The sequence below is a fragment of the Pogoniulus pusillus genome, chromosome 4 (assembly GCF_015220805.1).
Source record: "Pogoniulus pusillus isolate bPogPus1 chromosome 4, bPogPus1.pri, whole genome shotgun sequence".
NCBI lineage: Eukaryota > Metazoa > Chordata > Aves > Piciformes > Lybiidae > Pogoniulus > Pogoniulus pusillus.
In genome coordinates this window covers 3,769,260-3,794,692 of record NC_087267.1, presented here as the reverse complement: position 1 = coordinate 3,794,692, position 25,433 = coordinate 3,769,260, and the positions used below count along the sequence as shown (strand labels likewise).

At 39.2% G+C, this 25,433-nt stretch overlaps 1 protein-coding gene across 2 annotated transcripts in view; it reads right to left on the bottom strand.

Annotated features, from left to right (window-relative positions):
• The window catches only part of WASL (WASP like actin nucleation promoting factor), a 46,791-nt gene extending 21,995 nt beyond the window's left edge, over positions 1-24,796 (bottom strand). For both annotated transcript variants that reach the window (XM_064141998.1, XM_064141999.1), the window contains exons 1-4: positions 24,683-24,796; positions 2,003-2,137; positions 777-863; positions 143-239 (exon numbers count right to left, since the gene is read on the bottom strand). In XM_064141998.1, coding sequence (XP_063998068.1) covers positions 143-239; positions 777-863; positions 2,003-2,137; positions 24,683-24,796 — 433 coding nt within the window. The remainder of the gene's footprint in view (positions 1-142; positions 240-776; positions 864-2,002; positions 2,138-24,682) is intronic.
• Between the last annotated feature and the right edge of the window lie 637 nt (positions 24,797-25,433).

Below are 25,433 nucleotides of genomic sequence, written 5' to 3'. Positions count from 1 at the left end.
GCACATTTTAATAACACAACTACTTCCAAATATAAATATGGCAATAGTGTCTTCCTGTAGTCTTCAGACATAGAAGTAACTTCCTGCCTTTCCCCAAAATAACATTAACAAGCCTGAATTTAAGATTAATTTGAACATTTACCAGATCTTCTCTGTCGTCGTCCAAGTAAATCTGTTACTGTTTTGCAGAATACTTTAGCTTCTTCTTCATTAGCAAAATTAAGACCAACTTGACATGTCTGAAAAACATTAATATTCCCCCACCCATGATTAAGAAAATGTTGAAATTCTTTCTTAAATGTCTTCTTACACCTTCTGAAGGTATAATCATAAAAAGATCAATCATTAATACAAATTTGGAACCAAGTCTTAGTGAAATACTTTGTTTTAGGAATGTTTGTTAGCTAATCAATTTTATAAAGATCATGGCTAACAAATTTGAACAAATTATTGCAGCCTGAAATCAAAGGAAGGGAGAGAAAAATGTTTTGCCTTAAGAATATATGATACTTGCAAACATATTCTGCAGTTAGAAATAATTTCATTAAAGGGAGATGAAAATAAAGAACTGCTTCTGTCCTATGGATTAATAAGTTTTTTAGTTGAGATAAAAAGTACTTTTATAAATAAGCTTAAAAACATTCAAGGAACACAGCTAATATGATACTTTTAAAAATACTTTACAGAATGAAATAAAAACATCAGTTATATTAAAAGAGGCTAATGTTCAAATAAAAGGAATTTAAAATTAGGCATTCAAAGATGTTGAGACTCACATCTCCAGCAAAGGTATGAAAATATCGTCTAGGACTATTATATACAAAGTTATTGTACAGCTCCTGTTCCCATAATAATTTCCCATCCTGAAAAGAAGAAGAAAAAAAAACATTTTGAAAAAGAGGCTAATTGCAGAGTTTAAATTATTTGACAGTAGAATCTCTTCAGAGTTGGAAGTTACATGATGCTAAGCATCTACCTTGCTATTAACACAACAGATGACTCAATCAAAATCTAAATAGACTGGAACAAGCAGAAGAACTCTGGAAGACTACTCCACTAGTTCACTGTGCTCTGTTCATAGCTTTCAAAACATCTCTCAAGTTCTACAGTCCCTCAGTAGTGATAGTTGGAGCAGTAACAGTGATGAGTGATAGGAATACAGTGATAACAGCAACAGCAATAAAGGAGATTTCAAGTTTCTTGTTATTATCTCAGGCTTGACTTGAAAACAGTTAAAGGAAACAAAAGTCTCCTTTTTAAGGTGGTTTTATATATTTAAATGGCATTATGCATCAATACTTCAGGAAGTGGTTTCTCACTAAATCTAGCAGTCAAGTGACTAAATCACAAGCACCAATTAGCAGCCCTGAACAAATCTGAAACTACAAGCACCAAATGCTAACAGGTAACAAGTGGTTCCTGGCTTTAATGGTATGGGAAGCTTTCCAAATTCTCCAAGTATCATATCTCAGTATCATTTTTGTTATGAAAACACATCTTGAATGCCTCATCTCTTAGTTACTGTCTTAAGTGAAATATTGTAATAGGACAAATGTGTCTTTTGTGAAGGAAAAATAACATATCTGTCCTGCAGTTTTCACATGCCCCAACACACCAGTCAAAAAGATTGTTTCCACTTATACAGGCAGCATCTATTTTGTTAATAGTAACAGCCACTAGAATTTTTACAGCTACCCACAGTGACGCTACACTAATTTTTACTAGTTTGACGAATCAGACCCGTAGAGGAGAGGTCTGTGAGCTGTAAGCAAATTGTATCTGGTATTTATTTAATTCATATCAATTGACATCTATGAAATAATTTACAATATCTTAGAAAGTTGCACTTGCCCATTAATAAGCACTGTGCATTGCTTAAAGCATAACTGTTTGCCCGAGAATCTCTGTGAGTTTGTAGCTAAGACAACCTACATTTATTCAATACAAAATGGAGAATGAATACAACTAAGCTTAAAGAATCTGAAGGAGAAAAAACACTTACCTTAATATCAAATATTCTGATAAAATAAGACCTCTGTGGATTGTCCTTTACAAGACAAGCTACACCACAGCATTTCTTTGACCACATAGCATTGCGATCTGCTGCATAGATTTGAACGACTGCCGAAGACATCGTCTAAAAAGAAAAGGCAGCTATTAAGTGAAAAATTACAAATTCTGTTTCATTTTTCATCAAAGAATCTCTTCATTTGGTCCCTTGCTTTAGGCAATTTTTTAAATGATTTTCAATTTACCAAGTTATTGGTAACAGACCCCAAATCACTTCTACACTTCAGATTTTCACTTCTATGCAATATTTAGACATCTTAAGATCCTGACTGAACTTTTTTTTGTACATAAAAATCAAAGAGACTTTGTAAGAGCCAGAACATCAACTACAGTATTCAAATGGAGAAGCTCTACTGTGTAACTAAAGTTCTGTTTGGTACTTCAAACTGGATAGAAATAAAATACTAAGGCTACAACTTCAGTTCACACAGTGTCTGGAAATGCTTCCAGGTATTGAAACACAACTGGCTGCATTGCTTAATTGTTCCAGCGGTGTCTGGCACAATTTTAGCCTATGCCAACTAGCAAACTCCTAAAATTCTTGGGCATGGTTTGAGAATTCACATGAGCTAGGCTCACTCACAGCTGGCAACCTGAAACCATCTTATTTTCAAACTAAGAGATATACATGTCTTACCTTAAGAGTTCAATGAGGGAATAAAAACTGGAGCCTTTGAGGTGTTGTAGAGACATAAAGCTTAAAGGCTCTGTAATGGGGTAAGACCAGAGGTCATTCAGCCCAGGGTCTACTCTCTAACACCATCAGACACCTAAGAATCCAAGAGTACATGACTGTACTATGGGAGTGTATCCTCAGCAACAGGCAGGTTGGAGTTTAAAGATCGCCTGAACCAGCATATGCATTTTACAGCACATGTTGGACTCCTCCTTTGCAAATTTATGTAATTCCTCTTCAGATCTATGTGAGCTTCCAGACATCACAACACTGGCTAGGATTGTGTTTCACACTTCACTGCGTGAACAGTTAGTTACTTTAAAAGTTTGCTATCTGTTAGTTTCAGTAGCCCTTCCTTGCTCTTACAGGTCTTTAACGGTTTCATAGTTGCCTCTCCATGCTGCACATGCATTTAGAAATCTCTGTCACAGTTCTTTGCCCTTTAAGTTCTCATTTAGGAAGACATACTGGTTTAAAGTAATCCTTGTACCAAGTTTAAAAAAAACCCAAAGACTCTATGCTTTAATTAGCATTGTCACTCTCATATGGATCTTACCTGTGATTACAGAAGAGACTTGCAATGTATGAATTCTGTTTTAATATAAGACTACAATAATACTGTTTTCTGGTTTGTTCTCTGTTTCTTTCTGAGTACGTCAAAGAGTTTCGTTTCCTCTTTCACTATGGAACATTAAGCAGATGTTTTCATAAATCTGTGACAGTTACAAGACCCTTCTCAAGGGACCATGTCTAGCCTGAGTAATAGGCTCCCTACCGTTTTTTTCTCATCTGCTCTACAAGCAGTATCTTCCCTTCATCAGTACTGGCTACTTGCATAAACAGTTGTCATCTAGCATGCAGACACATCTTTTGCATTATAAGATAATCTACTGAGTTTCAGTATCACTCATGTCATGCTTTTCAACCTAGTTTAAAATAACCAAAGGATTTTTTTTTAAATCCCATGAAACTTAGGTTATTAAAAAAACTTGCAGAGTTGTTGAAACAGAACAAAAGTATTACAGCCAAACTGACAAACACTCCTTAGGGGAGCTTTAAAACTTTTCACCAAGAACTGTGATGTAACTTTTACAAGATTTTGAGTTACAATTTTGTTTCTTTTTGCAATCATCTTTTCAGAAGTTGTTAGACTAAAAGTATTTCTGGTAACATAAAGAACAAGCTAAAGCATGAGTGACTGATGAAAAGAAAGCTTTGCTGTTGTCTCCTCAAATACTCTACAATTAAGCATAAACTAGAACAATATTAGTAATTTAATCATAATTAAACTTGTCAAATGAGCAAAAAAGGACACTTGAATTAGCCATACTACCACAACAGACCAAAACAGTCAGATGCCATCAAGCTGCAGATTTAAGACATGTCATTTTCCCCCTTATGCTGCAACAGGTAAAACCTTTTGAGCACAACTGGCTAGATTTTGTTCAAAACTTCTGCTAACAGTTTTATCCTCTCATTTCTCAAATACATCTAATCGTTAACACAAGACACCAAAAAGAGCACAGGTGGCCCATTCTACAGTTGTAACGGTAGTATCAAATTCAACCACAGCAATTATCCCACTGCCCATGCAAGAAGCTTTTGCAACACTCCAAAACAAATTCAGCTCCACTAACCTCCTCTCAACCGGCCTACGCAGCAGAAATTCTTGGCAAGAATTATGCAACTTAAAGTCATGACACAGAAGACAGCTTTCCTATTGTATCTAGCAGTAAAAGCACCAACTTGATTACCTGGGTAAAGCAGGTAACTTGATTGTACACAAAACCTTGGACTAGAACCTACCCTAAGAGCAGACAAAAGAAAAATGCTGTACCAAGAGCGTGTCCTCATTCTGCATGATCATAACTTGGATACCCCTACAAGCAGAGCTTAATTCACAAGCTAAAGAACAACATCTGAATCTGAAGTATGTGTTGTTTTGAGGTCTATCAAGCTTAAAGTCTGTTTTAACATGTTCATTAGCATTATGCATACCCTTGTGTTGACAGAGTGCAATGAGGCTTTCACATGTTAGAATATGACAAATCCCTCTGTTACATCACTTTTAATTAAAAGGAGTATACATGAAAAAATATGAGGCAGACAATAAAATCCATCTCCTGTTAATTTAGCCACTGTTCATTTTCACCATGCTGAGTAGTGGTGCTATGCTTTATGCTATTCAGTTTCTGGAAGACAGGTGGCAAAAATAAGTAATAAATTGCAGACAGAATTAAACAGGATTCCCATTAAATACGCTAAATAGTACAGGGTTTGTTTTTTTTTCCCTGAGGTATATTAAATTGATTTGCAACTTAATATTTTGTTATGAATGAATTTTCAGGAGGAGGATTTTGAAGCTGCCACTCCTGCTCTGCTTAACAGTTTTGGCAAAGATCTTGTCCTTTTTATATATCTGGAAAAGACGCACAGGGAAAGAAATAAGATAGCCCACCAAAAACCAACGGGCCATGGAGATGAGAATCAACCTCCCTCAGTTCTCTTTGTTTTTTCTGCAGTCAACCTCTGGATGGAGGACATGGCATCGATTCCAGAGACTTGTCACAGCCCTCAAACTGATGAGCTATGAAGCATCAAGTCTGGCGTTAGCTGTATAATGACCGAGCTCCTTCGGACTGTGGATACATACTGCAGGATACATGGTATCAACGGACGGTTCATCAGAACACTTTCTGCCAATTTTAAGAGTCACAGACTCCCAATAAAAATGCAGAGCCCTGCACAGGTAAAGAATTTCATCACACATGACAGGCTTGCTTTTCTTAGCTATCCTTTCCAGCTCCTGGGAAGTGACTTGAAAGTAAAACTGAGAAAGCTTGCCCTGTAATGCAAAACTATCAGTAGCCGTTGTTTCCAAGCAACACAACCTCTTGAAAAATAAACCCCATGATACAATGCCTGTACCCTCTCCACAAAGTCAATCTGAAGACTTCGGGCCTGAAAGTCAGAGTCAACCCAATCAGCTACTTGAAAACTTGATGTGGTGAATAGTTCTGTGCAATCCAAACCCTACAGTAACAGAAATTAGGATTTCTATTATCTTTTCCTTAAAGAAGGTATGTGGAAAAGTTGTCCTGAGGTACCTGTGTCAGGCGTTTTTTTAAGATCCTACTGTGGTGGAAATCCTCATTATAGCTAACTCAGCATGATGAAGCCTGACCAGCTGATGCTAGGCGCTCCCAAATCACTCATTTCTTCTTTAATACAAGCCCAAGAAGATATCTTGGGGTGACTGTTAAAGAATTAAGGGCTGTTGCTATTCATTGATATTAAAACAGTGGTAAAAAACATTCTTCCCCAGGCAGCAGGTTTCAGGAAGACAGAAATGGTATCATGAAGTATCACTTCACTGTTGAAAAGGCTTAGTGAGGTGTAAATCCTGACCACAAGGACAGGAAGCTTCAGTTCTAAGGCAACCTCCAATAGCCTAGCATTATGTGAGTCACAGAAGATACAGAAACTCATCAAGACTCATGAATGTTGTAGGAAGACATAAGGTAGAAGTGAGTACACAGGGCAGCTACCTCTGCAAGAAATCAAGATGCATCCATACAAAATTAGTCGTTTAGACAGTACTTGTGACATAGTGAAATAAATGTCAACCACTCAGTATTCTGCAAAAAAAAACCCCAACAACCCAACCCAAACAACCCCCAAACAAACAAGGAAAAAGTAGCAGTGACCAATCAAGCAGAAATATTGCTTGAAATCTTAGTTTATCTGGGAAAAAGAAAAAATAAGGCAGAATGTCAATACTTTAATAAATTCACATTTTTCAAAGCAAACAAAATTTGAATTAGTGAGAATACCCCCATGTTGTTCTGCATTTATCTTTACTGTCATAAACATGTAGAACTTCCAAAAATATTCACTACAGCTATGAGTTTTAGCTCATCACTCTTTACAGAAACATAAAACCTGCTGCAGGGACCAGGCATTGGAGCCTCCTCTCCTTCTCAAGGGAAGGCCTTCAGTAGCCCACACAAGCAAGGTTTGCTCAGTCTTTCTGGAAGTTTCATTTTCCTTCTACGAAGTGGTCTTGTTTCAAGAGAATATGTAGTTATTTTCATGGCATTGAGGATATCTCCTGCCAGTGGAAACAGTGTGTTCCCTTCCTGCTAGGAAAGGCTGATAACCCACTCCTAGGGTGAATGTTCTCATCCCCACGCAGTCCTACAGAAGGCATGCACTGCAATCTCCTCCAACAGTGCTTTTAAATGAGCTGAGTAAGCCTGCCACTGCTCAGATGATCCCAAATTAATTAGGCTTCATAAACAACATGCAAGTATGCTTCTTAACAATTTCCAAGTTATACACTGCAGAGGCATTTGCTAGAACAGACAAAAATATTTCCTAGCACTTTCACATACTTAGAGATTCTGAGTTTAGTTAGATTTAGAATCATGCAATATTTACTAGGTGTGGATAGCAGGAATCTAAACCTCTTAAGCATGGGCATCTAGTATGATGGCATCGGTGCAGTTCAGGCATAACAGCAAGAAATATGGACACAAATCAACACTTTCACCAAACATTAAAGGCCTCAATAATTATTCATGTTTCAACTTGTAATTACTTTTGTAGTTTTAGATAGGAAGAGATGGAGCCAGAAGAAACAGCAGCACAAGAGAGAAAAGCCTAGCGACACTAAAGGCAGACTGCTTTTGCCTCCTGCTGACACCTTCATCTGAAAGACCTCAGGTTGCAGGGATTACAGCTCCAGACAACAGAAAAAGTTGTCCTTTTAGCCCTTCTCCCCTTAAACAGTGGATTGGGCTATTTATGGTTACTGCACCTCGTAAAAAAAACCCCAACCCAACCAACCAACAACAACCCAAAAAGACCAGAATCAAACAAAAAACCCCAACCAAACAAAACAATAAAAAAAGTGTGCTGACACTTTTCTGTAGATAAAAATACTCTAAGAACTCCATAATATTTTGACTACAAAATTAGATTCTAGTAAGTTAGATTTTACTGGCTTGTAACGTTTATGTCTTTGTACCAGGTTGCCTGAAGAATCTTCACAAATGAGACTGACATGTGACACTCTTCACCCACTGGGGATTTGGATACGTATTTGCAACTTTGGTACAGGGTAATAACTTCGATTTTTAAAGCTTTTAAAGATGTGTTTAACAAATTATTAATAATCTTTAAAGACAATCGTGTATTGCAAAAAAGTTATCTTTGGATACTACAGACAGGATTTTAAACTCCCGAAGTTTGCTGGGAGATTTCAACAAGTTAAGCAGCTGGAAACTATCTTCTCATTTTAATTTACAGGACATTATTTTCAGAAGACAGACCGACAGCTCCACAGACAGGAAAACATTGTTTGACAGAACTGACATATGAAGAGGCTCTTGTAAATATCTGGTCACATGAGAAAAGCTTTATTGGGTACAAGTTGAGAAATTACTCAACTGAAGATACTGAGGATTTAGAGGTTATGTTGTTAGTGAAATTATTTACTGCAATAACCAACAGCATTAAAATTTCAGCATAAAGCTTGCTTTTAAGTTCCTATGATCTAACACTGATTTAAAAATGCAGTAATTATAGATGATAAGAAATTACTTTTTTTTCCTCATCTATACACAATGTTAGGCTATGTTAAAAATAAAGCCACTGTATAAGAGACACTACTTTATTTGAAGGGAGAAGGAACAGAGGAAGTTCTTCTGCAGTGGTGAAGAAAGAAAACCAAAAGCACCCAACATTCTGGGTATTTCCTGTAATTTCTGACACAGAGGATCTTGCAATTTGAGACAGCTCCACACAACAAATTGCCTAAAACACTTAAGCAATCAAGAGATCAAACCTAGATGAAACAAAGGGAATGGATTTCACTGTCTTGTTCTTAGCGCACATCTAGCTGCAATATCCTCACTGAATATGCTTTACTGATGTAGAGAAGGTACCAGTAAAAAAAAAGGATTAAACAAGAGACTACTGTTGAACAGATCTAAACTACAAAAAGTACTTGTCCGAACTAAAGTCTGTAGTTGTCTAGTAAAGCATTTCTAATTCATTTCTAACCTTTGGTTAGCCAGTTACAGGCAGCACATATTTTCCTGAATGTCTTCATATACAACTTAATTTACATTTCCAGTACCTTCCAGAACCCCCCCAGTTCTGACCAACTCCTTTATTAAACACTTGTGGCTCAACAGTGCATCACAGAATGCCAACAATTAAGAAGTGGGCAAACAACACAGCATATGAAACCAAATCAAACAGCACATGATTAATTAAGAGAGATGTGATTTTTTTCAAACACAGGATAAAAGATATTTTTCACTGCTACAACCTCATTCAGACTAGTTGAGGATGCCCCTGCTCACTCCAGAGCGGGACAGACTACATGACCTTCGCAGGCCCCTTCCAACTCAGACCATTCTGACCCTATGATAGTGGTCTCTGAGGGATATGGCATAACCATAACCACAAGCACATTCCTTTCTCATCTTAAGAACATTCCTATCTCATCTTAGCAGATTATTTACCAAATGACATACACAACCTGGGATTTCATTGGTGAGCAAGCTGAATGCTGTCACTTCCTGTTTACCTGCACAGCATCATTAGTAACTTATTCAGCTGCAACTCTCTGACACTGCTGAAATCTTCACTAGACAAAAAGCAGCAGAAACACGACAAAACACAGTAATTTGCATTACATTGTTAAAGTTACACATGTAGTTTCTTTCAGAACAGTAGAAAGTGTGCTGCACACAGATACCATTCACAGCTTGTCACTGTTCTACTACCACGGAGCAAGAATTCTCACTGAAAAAAAAAGACATTTTGTCTTCCAGTTCTATTCCTGCCCTTAGTTTCCCAATGCACTTAAAATCAAGGCATTCCATAGCTCATGAAATTTTTAGATCAAATGTTAAGTCTGCCTTTCCATTTTGAGCCAATACTCCCAAGACTAGACTGATCCTTACACAAATATGGCATTGTGGAGACATGTAGATTCACTGAATCTCAAAGCTATGTTTTATGTTCACACATAGACATTTCAATTGCATTTCAAGCCATACAGATTCAGGGTAAGAATCACATATCATGCAACCCATGCAACAAAACTGGAACCACACAATCAAGTTGCACTGTCTGTTCAGCTATAAGGGAAACAAACTCCTTTGATCTGGCATTCTCTTCTACTAGCAACTAGTTGCCTTCATGCACTTAGGTCCTCTTTTTTTCAGCCTTCAACAATCATTCCATTTTCTATGCAGTGAGATTTTTCCAAATGTTACATACTAGTTTCATATTTAATGCAGGTTCCTACAAGTAGATTCTCACACTCACTTCAAACACATAAGAGCACTTTGAAAAAAAGTCAGAATTTAGACCCTTATCATCCATAGAAAACAAATTGGGTTGGATTTGTTGGGGGTTTTCTGTTTGTTTAGTTTGGAGGGTTTTTTTTTTTTTCTGTAAGAGTTAGACCCACTCTTTATAGATTCACTTAATGGTACTTGTTATCATCACGTTCACAAGTGAAAACACTCATAACGACAGTCAAACTTAGCAAAAACTAACATGAAGCATAAGCCTTAGGAATTCCTGGATTATCCTAGCTCTCAAACACTAATGAACTCCTGAAAATGCTATTTAATATTTACTGGTGCTGTCAGGTGAAGATTTTTTAAAAAATAAAGACCAAATATTTAATTTTTTTCTTATTATCTATACACATGAGGGCAGAAGAAGGAATTCTGACTTCAGATATTTAGAGAACACAGTTTAAATTGTTTTAGAAGCAAAAACTTTTTGTAAGAAAACATTAAGCTCATGCCAACATATAACAAAGAACTCCCTTCAATATATTAACCAACTTGAGAAAAGGCTATTAAAAGTAAAACCTCTTTGAGCAATTGCCAGCAATTGGTCTCAAAATCATGTACACAACTTGTGGCCTGTTCTGTGAAGCAGATTCAATCTACTTACATAAAGGTACTTAGAACTGCAACCCCTCCATTACTCAACATATTTCACTTCCTTCTCCATCAGCCCCTGTTTGAATACAACAGTTACAATAATTCAAGTCAGCTATAAGGAAACTTTAAGAACTTTAAGCATACATGAGACCTGTTTTTTTTAATATCAACAACTGAGTCTACTATAAATAAAATTATTCCCAGTTTTAAGTCTTGAGAAGTTTATATACTACAGGAAAAAAAAAAAAAGCTGTAGACATTATAAAATGCCTGGCCATATTCAAAGCTCATTCCCAGGATACAATGCTAAAAGCTCTTTTGGAGCAGATTTGGTGAAAGCATTGGTTGAATATTTGGAAGTTTGTTATTTTTCACTTAGTTCTGTCAACAGGCTGCACCGACTTCTCCCTTGTGTTTCCGTTTCCTCGTCTGTAATAAGGAGATACAGACTCTACCTCTGTAAAGTGCCTTGAGAACTAACAAAAGAAGGAAAAAAATTACTTTGCTGCCACGGACAGAAACTCAGGATTTGAGGGTGGAAGTGGAAGGGGTGTATCTACATCATCTTCTCTGCTAATAGCAGAGTATTAGACTTTGTTCCTGTTGTATGAACATTAATTAATACCTGATAGCCTGGTCACTGCTGACTGGTTTAGATATGGAAATTCTTTCACGATGAGGGAGGGATGCCTTCTAAGTAAAGTGACATCTATTATAGATGTCACAGTTTCCACTGCCTGCAAGGACTCCTCCTTTGCAGGTGCAAAGAATCACACTTAACAATGCACTGTGAAGGTCAAAAGCCACTGAATTTCACCCATGTGTAAACAAGCTCTAGTAGTTTGAAAGCAGTGTCACAGAATGGTGTTATTACATGTCCAATTCTACACAAATCTCAGGATTAAGGTGTCATATATTTCCATTTTAGACAATTCACATCTGTAAACCCTTTGTAACAAACCTACTAACCTTTTAAAAGTTATCACATGTTTTTACCACAGTGTATTTAACACTGGAATCTTAAGATGGAAAAATAAGCAGCACAAGGCACATGACTCAATGGTAAAAGGAAAATTATTTTTATGAAAGTAATTTCCCCATCTACCTGGCATTTCTCAGTGCTCTCTTCCATGATAACCCTGACCAACAAAATACTCTGAAGTCTTCGTACATGAGGACAGATAAATATTATGAAACATGATAGACCAAATAAATATTGAAAAGCCTCTCCCTACTAGAGGATGAAGATGAACATCTAACAAAAATTTTGAAAAGTAGGCATTCTATTCTTGTTACAACATAGGTCTTCAATAAGGGTGACCATCTCTCCAGACATCTAGATTATTTTATGAAGAACTAAAGCTAAACAATTAAAATAATCTATTGATACTTTAACTTTTGGTATTACTACTTATGCCTCCTAGAAACTGCATTAAGAGCCTACCCTCAGCAATATTCTGTAGCATGGGCTCTGCAACTCAAGGTATGTGCTTAAATTCTCAGGCCAGGTATTACCAACTCTCAACTTCCACTACACAAGAAAGGTTCTCTTGCACAATTTGTGTGTCTGTTACACTCTCCATGGATTACTTAAAGGAATAGTACAGATGCAATATTTAAGTGTAGTTTGTTGACGGGAAAAATAAATAAGGTACTGATGAGTTTGCAACACCCAATTTTGAAGGTGAAATAATTATGCAAGTAAATTCTGCCTAGCTAAGATTTCCAAAAGAAACTTATCATATTAACAACAAAGTTAATGATCTCTTTTTCCAAACTCACTACCCACTGCCCAAAAATAAAAGCAGAAGGCTACTGAACAGAAAACCTTCCCTGAAGCCAAAATTCTTCCTAACTCTGCTATATGTCAGAAACTATCCACCTGATCTAGTGGATATAGAAGACAGAACTGAAAAGGTTCCTGAGCTCACACCCTTCTGGCCCAGACAGAATCAATGATTAAGGTGAGACCAGAACAGAGTATGATGATAATTAAACTATCATTAATTACATTACTTTATGCCCTAGAACTGCAGTTCAAGCAGGATACAAATTGTTGTGCCTGAATTGATAGAAAAGTGCTAAAATGATTCAAAATGCAGCTGCAGGGAAGATTCCAGGAGACCTTAGCATATCCCTGAAGTCTCTAAAGATGCTCAGAACTTGTCTTAAATTACTTACAAACTATTTGTCTGGGGAAAAAAAAAAGCTCTAGATAGGCATTAATTTTCTTGGTAGGCCAGTGTTCTACAATCAAGTACACACTAAGTGAAATGCAGTAGCCCTTAAAGGTCACTCCTGCTATATGTAATTCAGTCTGTCCAATAATGGCTACAAGCTGAACAGGTCTTCTTACCAGAATGCAGAGTTTGGGGTTTTTTTCCCCTCAAAATCAGAGAAGAAGGAATCTTATGACCTTGTGTTCACAATACATCAGATGCACTTGGTAATTTGTCCACTGCAGTAGGCTATTAAATGCATAGCCACAATTTTGTCTGCTTGAAGCTTTTAGTCACCTGCATCTTCTCAATTTCTAGGAGCAGAGGGACAAGACTGAACTTTGTTGCTGGCAGTAAAAACACAGTTTCACTTGATAACAAAGAGGACAGTTATGAGAACTGCAGCACAGATGAGTCTTATTGTCATGTACTGCTACTGACAACACTAGAATATCAGAACACTTCCATCTCCCCATTCCCAGCAGGACAGTTGCTTTTGTCTCCTGGTAGCTTTCACTGGTTGTGCAAGTATTAGTAACTAGGAGCAGAAATATGTTCTGGATCCAGTGGCAACTTGTACAGCAGAATGCACATCTGCAGAGAAGAACAAACTCTCTCCTCCTAGCACAATGCAAATTGGGCAAAGATGGCCCTATCCACACTGCCTGACAGGAACTGTGTTTACACCATTCTCTTCCCAAACCCACATTCATTCATTTGGGTAAGTACTGGCTGCATTATGCAAACCTGTGCCAGGAAGTACACCAACAAATCAAACAGCATGAAGTGTCACAGAACAGTGCATCAGTTCATGCTACTACCCTACTTAAGTTTGTTAGCATTAATATGCTAAGACAGATGGCTGATAGATCAGAGGTGAGAGAAAGGACAAGATGCATCCTTCTGCTACTAAGCCTCAATGTACTCTGGCTACAGGACTCACATTTTGAGCTTGTCAGTTCCGGTTACTGAAGACAGGAAGGCCCAGACAGGTGCAGCCAGTGTGAGGGACGGACCTCTTGATTATACACACTGAATCTTGGAATGGAAGCATAAGCACTTGCTTGATAAGCAACCCTCATCAAAACAACATGAAGAGAGGACAGATGAACAGACAGTCACAGTTGTTTACAGGCACCAAAGACCAGATATGTTCAAAGAGACTGCTAAGGAACAGTGTCAATGAAGAACTGAAGCACTGAGAATCACGGAACCAACCAGGTTGGAAGAGACCTCCAAGATCATCCAGGCCAACCTAGCACCCAGCCCTAGCCAGTCAACTGGACCATGGCACCAAGTGCCTCATCCAGGCTTTTCTTGAACACCTCCAGGAACGGTGCCTCCACCACCTCCTTGGGCAGCCCATTCCAATGCAAATCACTCTCTCTGCCAACAACTTCCTCCTAACATCCAGCCTGTACTTCCCCCAGCACAACTTGAGACTATGTCCCCTTGTTCTGTTGCTGGTTCTCTGGGAGAAAAGACCAACCCTCACCTGGCTACAACCTCCCTTCAGTTGTAGTTGTAGACAGCAATGAGGTCACCCCTGAGCCTCCTCTTCTCCAGGCTAAACACCCCCAGCTTCCTCAGCCTCTCCTCACAGGGTTTGTGTTCCAGGTCCCTCACCAGCTTTGTTGCCCTTCTCTGGACATGTTCCAGTACCTCAACATCTCTCTTGAATTGAGGAGCCCAGAACTGGACACAGTACTCAAGGTGTGGCCTGACCAGTGCTGAGTACAGGGGCAGAATAACCTCCCTTGTCCTACTGGCCACACTGTTCCTGACACAGGCCAGGATGCCATTGGCTCTCTTGGCCACCTGGGCACACTGCTGCCTCATCTTCAGCCTACTATCTACCAGTACCTCCTCGTCCCTTTCTTCCTGGCTGCTCTCCAGCCCTCTGTCCCCAGCCTGTAGCGCTGCTTGGGGTCGTTGTGGTCAACGTGCAGAACCCTGCACTTGTTAAATCTCATCCCATTGGCCTCTGCCCACCCATCCAGCCTGTCTAAGTCCCTCTGCAGGACTCTCCTACCTTCCAACAGATCGACACCTGCTCCTAGCTTGGTGTCATCTGCAAACTTAATGATGATGGACTCAATGCCCTAATCCAGATCATCAATAAAGATACTGGCATGGAGGATTTAGGAGAGACCTCGTAAGTCACATAAAATAATAAAGTCATAACACAGAATAAAGATCTGCATCTCCTCGAGAAATACTTAGCACCAAATCCGTCTCCATGCATCCTGTCAAACAAAACTGTCATCCAGCTGTGTGGCATACTGTACTGGCTTTAGAACTAAGGCAAGAATGGGGATATTCTGTGCAGAGACAGACTTAGGAACAGACTCTCCAGTATATAAATGTTGGCATATGCATACGATATAGGCAAATCTCCCCAAAACAAAACTGAAATTATTTTTCTAATAGGGAGGTGCTTTGTTCAATCTCTAATTGAGTTCTTAGAGATCAAATGAAACCAGTCTTTTCTGTTCCAAAGACACTATTAAAATCATGTATAATTTTCAATTTAAAGAGTTCCAGCTACCTAAACTGAGAACAGTGCGGTGAAACACTTAAAAAGATCAAAATGACAATATCTGTTGTATAGCTAAAAAACACTGAGTGACAAAAAACTGCATAAAATTAAGCCCTAAATCTATGATTTTTGGAAACTGTTAATTGCCAGGCTACTAAAAATATGAATGTAAATAATTCTGTGCCCAGTTATAACATGAATTCTGTGCCCAAAATACTCTTGACCATAGACCAAAGGCTAACAAACAGCCTTATATTTCATTTATTAGAAACTACCACTTCCTTCTTCACAAACATAAGGGGAAGCTTTTGCCTGTGGTATTGTGCAGAGCGCATACTAGTACAGGATGCTCGTAGTTTTCTTCCTTTTTTCAGTTAACCACAAAAATCAAGGGTAGTTTTTCAGAGAAGAGCCTATTTGGTTGCCTCTGTGTAGGGTTAGTGTCAGAAAGCAAGTGACACTTCTATTTGCTTTGGCTTACTGAGGGGGAGTAAATGGGAAAAAAAAAGGCCACTTACAGAGACTGACCACATCTTAGCTGTGCTCAGGAAGAACAGTCACATGGTTAGAAGAGTGAGAAATAACTTACAGTTCAATCAAAGGAGGACTAAGCACTTTTGTGGTTTTGAATTTGAGCCTGTAGAGTTGCTGAAGCTGTATCTTCCAGAATACAGTTTCTTAATACAGCAGCTTACAAACCGGAGAGTCTGGTCCTGCCTGGAGAAGCAGCAGGAGAGGGTGGAGCTGTGCAAGAAGCCTGAAGAGTATCATACTCTGTTTTTTACCTCCAGCTCTCTTACACACCAAAAGTTCTCTTTTCTATAACAATAATAGTAATTACTTTGGACCATTGAAGATGAAATGGGAGAGAAATATCTAATGGCTATATATGGAAGCTGAAGGGTAGTCTTACACATGTAGCAGCAAAGAGCAGGCTGGCATAGAGACTGTTTCCTCTTCTCCCTTTCCTCCTGCAATGGTTTGAGTTAAAAGAATACAAGTAATGTCTATCCCAGCATTTGCTGTGCGTAAAACTGCATCTCTGATAAGACACAATGTTAATTGGCAAGAATAAAGCACTTGTAAGGGTGTGGAGGGAAGAATGGTGAGGAGGACAGACACTTCTTTGAGATCTTTGTGCAGATCATGGATATAGCATCTGAAAGGAGAAAGAAAGATCATGGAAGCACTTGAGGTACAAAGGGCAAAGTGGAAATAATGGGCAGAAACTCTTTTGCTGGGACAGAAAATTTGTTAAAAAATAAAGTGTGCATGATAAGAGAGTGCAAGGAGACTATGATGAAAATGAAGACACAAGATTTAAAAGAGGTCACTATGCAAGCAGATAATGAGATCTGGCTTACTAAAGAAATAACAGTTAAACTGATTCCTGCAATTACCAACTTTAGAGTAACCTGCTATATAAAAACCTTAAAGATTTCTTTTTTTCACACAGAACTTAAGATTCTTTTTATATCAACAAAGTACTGATTCTGTTACAAAATGCACTCAGAAGGTTATAAAACATCCCTTGTTTTTCTTTATCCCTAACATAGGAAGATACTAATACAACAAATCAGTATTCATTATTTTATTATCTACAAATCACATCCAGATAAATAAATCTCTGGCTGTCACCTTCAAGTGAGGGGGAGGGGGATTGTGTGTGTGGTAGAATTCATTTACAATTTAGTGCCAAATCCCCGTATTCAAATATTCTTCCTGTTCTCCAATCTAGACAGCAAGAGAAGTACTAGGTCTTATTACTTAATATTCAGAGAATCCCTTCATTACCGCACTTTAACTGTAACTTTTCTTGTACATAATCTCACCAAGTGTTGCCTAACTTCTGGGAAAACTATCAATAACACTTGAAGTAAATGTATTTCTTCAAAGTGTTCACAATTTTAGAGGCAATAGTTATTTTTCCATAATTAAGAGTTCAAATAATGAAATACCATTTTTTTAGCTTTTTAAAGAGGAAGAAGCCACATTTTTCTTTCACTAGGTTGGTGTTTCTCAGATTGCAGGCACAGCAGCCCTGCACTCAGTATGTTCAGTGAGTGCAGTTCATTCCCATCTAACTACACCACTCTGGTGCTGCGTAGTGGGTAATCAACAAGGGGAGATAAAGACAAAATAATATATTCACTTTGAAGAGAAATTAGAGGAGTGTTGGAGAGTTCTGAACTGCACATAAAGCTCAGGAGAAAATCTTGTGTGAAAACATTTTACAGAAACCCTTATGACCTTGATTAGCAGGCTTTAATGTGATCTTTCAGCTTTAAGCCAGACATATAGAGAAAAACTTAAATTAAAAATAAGCAGCTGTCTTAGAGTATAGTAAAGATAGATAAATAAAGAGTACAAGGAGAACAGTCTCAGCAAGATGAGGATGCACGTGTGAAAGCAAGTGCCTAAGGTGAGCTGCAATCTGCAAATCCGCCAGTATGTCATCAAGCTCTGCAGCAACAGTTTCCTTGCCAGCAATGATCTCTGCAGAACATTAAGTTTACAGGAACTGAGTAATTCATTTAATGAACTGCTTCTAGAATCATACACTCCTTACACAGACATTTTAATTTGAGATGCCTAAAGTGTTTTTCACTGCATAAACTGCTAGAAAAATTGTATACTTTCAATTCATGAGTAGCTGAAAATACACTACTGAACCTGAAGAATCAAGCAAGTGAGCAGCTTTTTAAGAAAGCATTCCTGTGATGGTTTTCATTACGTCTCTTCTTCCATTTGGCCCTTCTAGTACACTGCTCCTGTCACATGAAGATCTCTGTACACTCCAGGATCTCGAACTGCAACTATCCTCAAAGGTAACTAACTGCACATTTACTGAGCCCACTTCTTCAGTTATCCAGACATAAACAACACATCTAAAAGCAACCAAATTTAATGTGGAAATGCACCCAAGCAAATATCCTGAGAAACAAAACTACCTACACAGCACACAAGTTATGTCTCTGTAAAAAGGGCTGTTTAAAGCCACCCATGAAGATAATACTTCAGTTCTTCTAAATCAATTTTGTGATTTACTGTTCAAAGAAAGCAAAGTGGCCAATTGAAAAAAAAATAATCTCTGTACCAAACATGTCAATTTTTCTTGATTAAATTGTACCCTGACCTGTTTATAAGCTACTCTGTCTGCTGCCTGTGACACATATTTGTTATTTCCTATATTTTATTATCTAAGTATTGGGTCATTAAACCATAAAACTTAGTATAGTGTAGGAGACTTATTTCTATACTACAAACATTCCTCAAGACACAAGCCTATGAAACACGCTCACTGGAAGAGAGGACACCATAAAACTTACCACAGCTTTAAATGAACAGGAAACTTTCTCTGAGCACTTTGAAGAGAGATGATTCCAATGCAGACATTTCTGACTATAGAAAGGTCATTAGAACAATGAAGACTTTTGTCACATTGGTTAACGAACAACAGAATTCCTAGATGACATTCACTCATTGTATACAAATCACTCCAGTGCTTCCCTCATTCCAGCACTGACCTGCCAGTGGCAGATTGCACCTGTTGCCGACACTTTCAGCCACTACCTAATAATGGTAGCAGTAACTAAGTTTGTAATTCCAGCACTACTAGAGGCAATAACAGTAGAGCAACAAGGATCATAAGCATCTCTACAGAAGACAAGTAATTTTTTTCAGGCAGGAATATCCAAACTCCTTTGAAAGAAGATATCTGAGTTTTAAAATAATAACATTCATTATTATCTTTTTACCCTGCAATTGCATGGTCTAAGATGGATCATATCCTACATACTCTACTTGCAACAAACTTGACTTATACCAAACCCTTAAGAGCCCTTAAAACAATATTTGCAGAGGAAAAATTCTAGTGATAACAGATTCAGATAGAACATAAATCACATAAATTCTCCATTAAAGGATGAACATACATCTATATATACATGCATGAATAGTAAGCTCAGTCTTTATCTTCTAACAAGAAACTACCTCTTACTTCAGTATTCTCCTAATCAACTGGTATCTAGGCATCTTGGTGAAAACCTGATAGTCAAAGCATGACTGTTATTCCGAATCCTACATTAAAACTTTGCAATCTAAATTCCTCCATCTGATTCATAGCTGTGAGGAGCTGGTAAATTACAACACAACAGCTTGTGACTACAAATTGTCTTCATCCTGTTGTGTTCGTTCACTATAAGATTCCAGAGCATGTTATCAGGAGTATGAATGGTATACTTGGCAGCCAATTAACCACACATGCTAAGAGATTTTTGTCACTTGACTACCTTCAAAACAGAGACAAGTCTACAAAGTAGCTCAGAGGAAAATACAAGAGCATTGAAATCCTAACACTATTTGTTCCAGGCCTGTGCTACTAGATTACCTTCTGTTTAGCAATACATAACAGTTCATAACAGATATATGACTGAAATTTGTAGTAGGACTCACACTGCACATCAATAAACAAATCTATGTGTTTATTATAAGAGCTAAAAGGATGATCAGAGAGATGCAACTAGTACAGTCACTGAAACAGAAAATCAGCAGTTAATTTTTAAGTTTCTGTGTTAAGTAGGAGATTTGAATAAAATCCAGTGATGTTTACTAACAATGATGGGATTTTAAAGCCTACATTTCTGTCTCTAATTCTTGAACCAAATCCCACACTTGTGAATTGATGCTCTGTCTCAAATACATGGAGCTATGAGATGCAATGCCTTGTAGTGTGCTCATATGTGGTCTCGAAACATTCCTCATCCCTGGGTAAATAATTTGTTCACAGCATAGTTGACTACCTTAGCTTAATAGCAAGTTGTGAGAAAAACAAGGACAAGAAACACTTTATGATAAATAACCCTAATGTAGATACGTGCAGTTTGAGTATGATGGCTAAGCCACCTGCTCTGAAGTCTCATCTAACCCATTTCTGTGAAAAGCAGTCTTGTATGCACAGGTTTAGGTCAGAGGAACTTTCAAAATCCAATATAATTCTTTCTAAAGGGAAGATTACTGTTAACAAGTTCTCTAGAAAAAGGACTCCACTGGGCATTAGTGAAGCATCTGAAGATGTGTATCTTTTGAAAGAACAGGACAGACCTCAAAAGAAATCTAGGCATAATTCTCAAGTCTTCTGTTCCACAAGACCCTATCATATATGCTTTGTCTTCTTCCTCTGCATTTCATTTAGAAACACATGCAAAGCGATAACGACCAATGAAGTGATGACTCAGTTCTTCCTACATGTTCAAGAGATAACTCCTTTTCAAGTTACAATGTCAACCTTTTTTGGATGTACAGCCTGCAGCATAAACTCAAATGGAAGAAACCAAACACTTCTCAGCCACTTGAACTTGCCCATTACTCAGATCTGTAGTCTTAGTTTGCGCTGTCTTTTTCTGATGAAACCTTTAATTCTTATCAAGCAAGAGCTAAAATAAAACCTGACTGGTGGTTATATCTCAACTATTACTGTTAGTTGTCCTTATTCTGGCTCTTATTCTGGTCACAAGCGTTTTAAAAACAGCTAAAAGAGTTTTCTGACTTTACTGTTGTGTCACTTCTCCTTCTGCATTCTTTATCAGTTCCTGTTTACTACATCAACCATGGCAAGATCTTACAAAATAACTACCTACCCCTAACCTTACTCATGATACCTTATCTAAGTGATGAGTTCCAATTCTAAGCAGTATAAAAGTGTTTTCTTTCCTAAGGCCTCTCACATACAAAATTATTTCTACAGACTAAACTACTTTTTCATCAATGCTATCACTGACCAACTGCATGTGAATTGTAGACGTATCTTCTTCATTAAAAATTTGCTTTTTCTTACAAAAGCCCTTCTTATTCCTTTTTAAGGAATAATTTAAGTGACTCACTTGTATATAACTGAGCAGAGTTAAGCAAAAACTTCCAAGTTTTGTATAACCACAAAAATATTTCATTAATACACAAAAGTAATCTCATAGCTCTCCTTAGTGTAAGTTTACACACACTTTCATTTCTACATCATGATGATAAAAAGTTATTGAAACATTTCTACAAAGAATAAATTTCACACCTGTCTCAGTAAAATAAAAAAAAAAAGTTATTTACTTGAATAAAAATTATTTATCTGCCTAAGCAACAATAAAAGGGCCACCTTATGCTGGATGCCTCCTGATAATAGTCCTACATTTGGATTCATATTTCAGCCAAATTAACTGTAGCTGCAGTTTTGACTATCAGCCAAAACCTTCCTTTTGAAAACCTGATCTGTCACGGGCAAAGGAATTTTAATTGCTTAGATTCAGAGAAATATTTTACAGCTCAGCAAGCAGTATAAAAAAAGGAAGTAAAAAAAAATCAGTAACCTTCTGTAGATACATTTGCCTGCTACACAGTGAGATTAAGTATCAGCAGTAGTTAAAAAAATGGTATCAGTCTCAGCAACACACAAGAATCAAAAGCACTTCAGCATTGTGGTGACTTCCAGGTAATTATTTGTGTTTCCCAGTCATCACTGCTTAGACGCTACTGAAATTATGTCATTGTCTATGTTCATACTCAATCAAAATTAAGGTACTTGAACAAGTCCTTTGCTCTTCTATAGAACATAAATTGAGTAGTTGAATCCTCAATGTTATTTGAAAATAGTCGTCTTGTTGTCAGTCAAAAATTGAGCCAAAGGAAAGACTGATTAAATAAATTAGGCTCGGAGAGCCACATGCTTTCTTAACCAAGCCCCTCAAGACTGATAACAGCATTATGGCCTCTGTAAGAGCACTATAAATCACTACTACAAAAAGAGTATCTAGTTTATCATCTAAACAGTTCTTCTGGCATTTATTTCACTAGTAATCTAAACACAAGGTCAAGCGAAACACAAACTAAAATGATGTTGATATGGCAGATGCACAGCACATCCAGCAGTATACCCATGCTCTGTACTGACAGAAACACTGCCTGTAGCAGTCAGGTAGTGCAGACAATTCAGCTGATGGTAACGACAGCTTGCAGCATTCTACAGAACTTGCAAAGTCTTCCTTTCTTAAAAAGCAGCATTTAGTCTGAAGTTTCACTAATGCATAATTCAAACATGGGTATTAAGAGATCAAATATCATATATTTACATTTCTCAGCACAGTATGGCAACACTGAGTCAGGCTGAAGAGGTCAACAGCATCAAGAAAACAACAGGGCTCTGACAAACAAATAGTGTGGATTCAAATTAGCCAGCCAAAGCTGTTACCATCTCCAGGTGCCCATCCCATTTCTCTGATATATGTTGCCCTTCATCGAACAAAGATGTTTAAACTGCTGACAAATTAGTTTCTGAATTATCACCACGCTTGGCTTATTTTTTGTGGTACGATAAGCCTACGCTTCACCTAAGTAAGCATATAGAGATGGAGGGGAAAGGGAAGAGAACAGGCTTAAAAGAACTTCAAATTCGAATATCATCCAAAATTCAGTGTAAACCACAAGAACATGTAGTTTCAAAACAAATACAAAGCAAGTCACGTCTATGAAGCTATCGACCTGTCACAAATCTCATGACACCCAGATACTGTGAAGATACTTACCTCCAGTCTGCTTTAAATACGCTATTTATGTAGAATAGTTGAGAATTTGAGTAGGTGAGTGTTACTGCTGAACGTAACAAAAATGAAGTGTGTTCACTTGACAAAATGTTAAGTTGTAGGAAAAAAAACAAAACACACACAGCACCCTTGAAGTGAACTTACACACAAACACATGCACTCTTTAAATTCAGAGAAAAGCATTGGGTTGTTTTTTTTTAGTGAGCTAAATATTTGAAGTACAATTTTGAAAGTAGTTTAATTGTAATCTTTTAAATAAATCTATCACTTTTCAAAAAAACAAGCTTTATAGCCTCACATTCTGACCCATTTACCTTAGCTACTGTGACAGCATCTTATTCAACCCACCCAAATGTAAATATCAACTACTTACTGTTCTGTTACTACATCTTAGGCTTTCCTTGCAACAGTCAGTTTGATCAACAATACTATTTCGAAGTCCAAAGAGTTAGGTGGAACTATCACCACTGTAAGCATATCCTGCTTTAAATCACAAAATTTCATCCTTATTAAATACTCTCCATAGTGTTACAGAAAGTTGCACAGTGCCTAACATTAGTATGATAGATGCTGGGCAAAAAGCATTAGAAGACTGCCAGGTAGCAGAATTTTCAATGACTTCCAAATGCCTATTTGGTTTTGGTTTTTCACTTTTCAAACATTGCAGTATTTCTAAAAGCCACTTATTTTCTACAGGAAGTGGTTAACTTTTGAAGCCTTTGAGAAGTTCTTTAATACAAGTACAATTTTAATGCAGTGTTATATTGACATGCAAGAAGGTACTCTGAAAGAAAACAGATATACTTGGAAACTCGTTTACTACACTTTTGTTCTTTTAACCATTACATTGCCTTTTTAAACATAAAAAGATGTAGTATTTGAATATACGAACCTGTTGTTTAGACTAGGAAAAGTAACGATAAAATTCAAAGCAGGCCTAGCACGGTCAGGAGCCCTCCTACAACTACAACACTGCTTTGTGGTACTGCAGGTGCACCTGAGGCTTGTCCTAGCCCTCTCGAGCAACGGAACTTTTGTCACCGAGACCCGGAGCTGACCAGTACCCCCTGCAGAGCAAGGGTCAGATGCAAGGGAGGGTTGAGCTTCCAGTGGGCGCCCCTTGGGAGCTCAATACCGATGAACCGGGAAGCCTAGAGCCCACACCGGCGCTCGAGGCGGTCTCGGAGACGCCCGAGAGCGCACGGCTCTAGCCAGAGCTGACACGGCGGAGAGGGTAAGGCTGGGCCCGGCGCTCGGGGTGGGCAGCCCCGCTGGGCCGGGCTGGCAGAGGAACCCTGCCACCCGCGCCGCGGCCGCCGCCATTCATTGCCCCCAGCACCCCACTCCACCCCCACCGCTCGGGGTCCTGCGGAGGAGACGGGCAGGGAGCGAGGCCTGCAGAGGCCGCCTCTCACAGACGTCGGGACGGGGCAGCTGAAACTTCCGCAGCCTTCAACTTCCCGGCGCCCCGGCCAGCCTGTCCCCAAACGCCCCCTGCCTACTGCGGCCCCCAGTCCCTCATGCCCAAGGTCGGGATGGACTCGAGGACGTCCCACCCGGTAATGCCATGGGCAGCCCACTACCCTCACCTCCCTGCTGCTCGGGCCAAGACTTACCACGCATTTCTTGCCCAGGAAGCTGAAGAGGCTCTCGTTCTCCTGCAGGGTCAGCAGCATGGAGCCCACATTGGTGACCCGCCGCGGCGGCTGCTGTTGCGGGTTGCCACTCATGGCCGGGGCCGGCCCGGCGCTGCCCTCGCCGCCCTGCGACCGTTGGTGCCCGCGGCCCCCTCCTCCTCCGCTGCCGCCGCGGCCTCACAGCAGCCGCATCGCGGAGCTTCCCTCTCAGAGCCGTGGAAGGAGGAAGGCGGAGAAGGGTAGTGGGGTATCGGCCAGCTGCAGTTATCCGCAGAGGGGTCTCTGGGGACGGCGGCTGCCGCACTGGTGCCGCTCCGCGTCTGCGACGATCGCGTCCGCCCCTCCTAAAGACGTTAAACTTCCAACTCCGGCCCGGCTCCGGCGGCCCCACGATCCAACATGGCAGCGGGGGCGGGCGAGACCACAACGCGCGGAAGCCAGAGGGGAGGCCGGCGAGCGCGCTGCCGCCGCGACCATGCGCTGTGCGGGGAGGGAGCAGGGGGACCCGCCTTCCGCTCCCGTCGCGCCGGGCTGCGCTGCGCCTCGCTTCGGCAGGCCGCTGCCGCGCCAAGCTGCTCTCAATACCTGACAGGCTGGCTTGGCGGTTACTTGGGCGGAGGCGGGGAACAGCTGGGGAGGAGGAAGAAGAAGAGGAAGGAGCAAGAAGAAGAGGAAGGAGCGGTCACCCGCGTCCCTACCGCCGCCTACTCGAGATGGAGCCCGCAGGGCA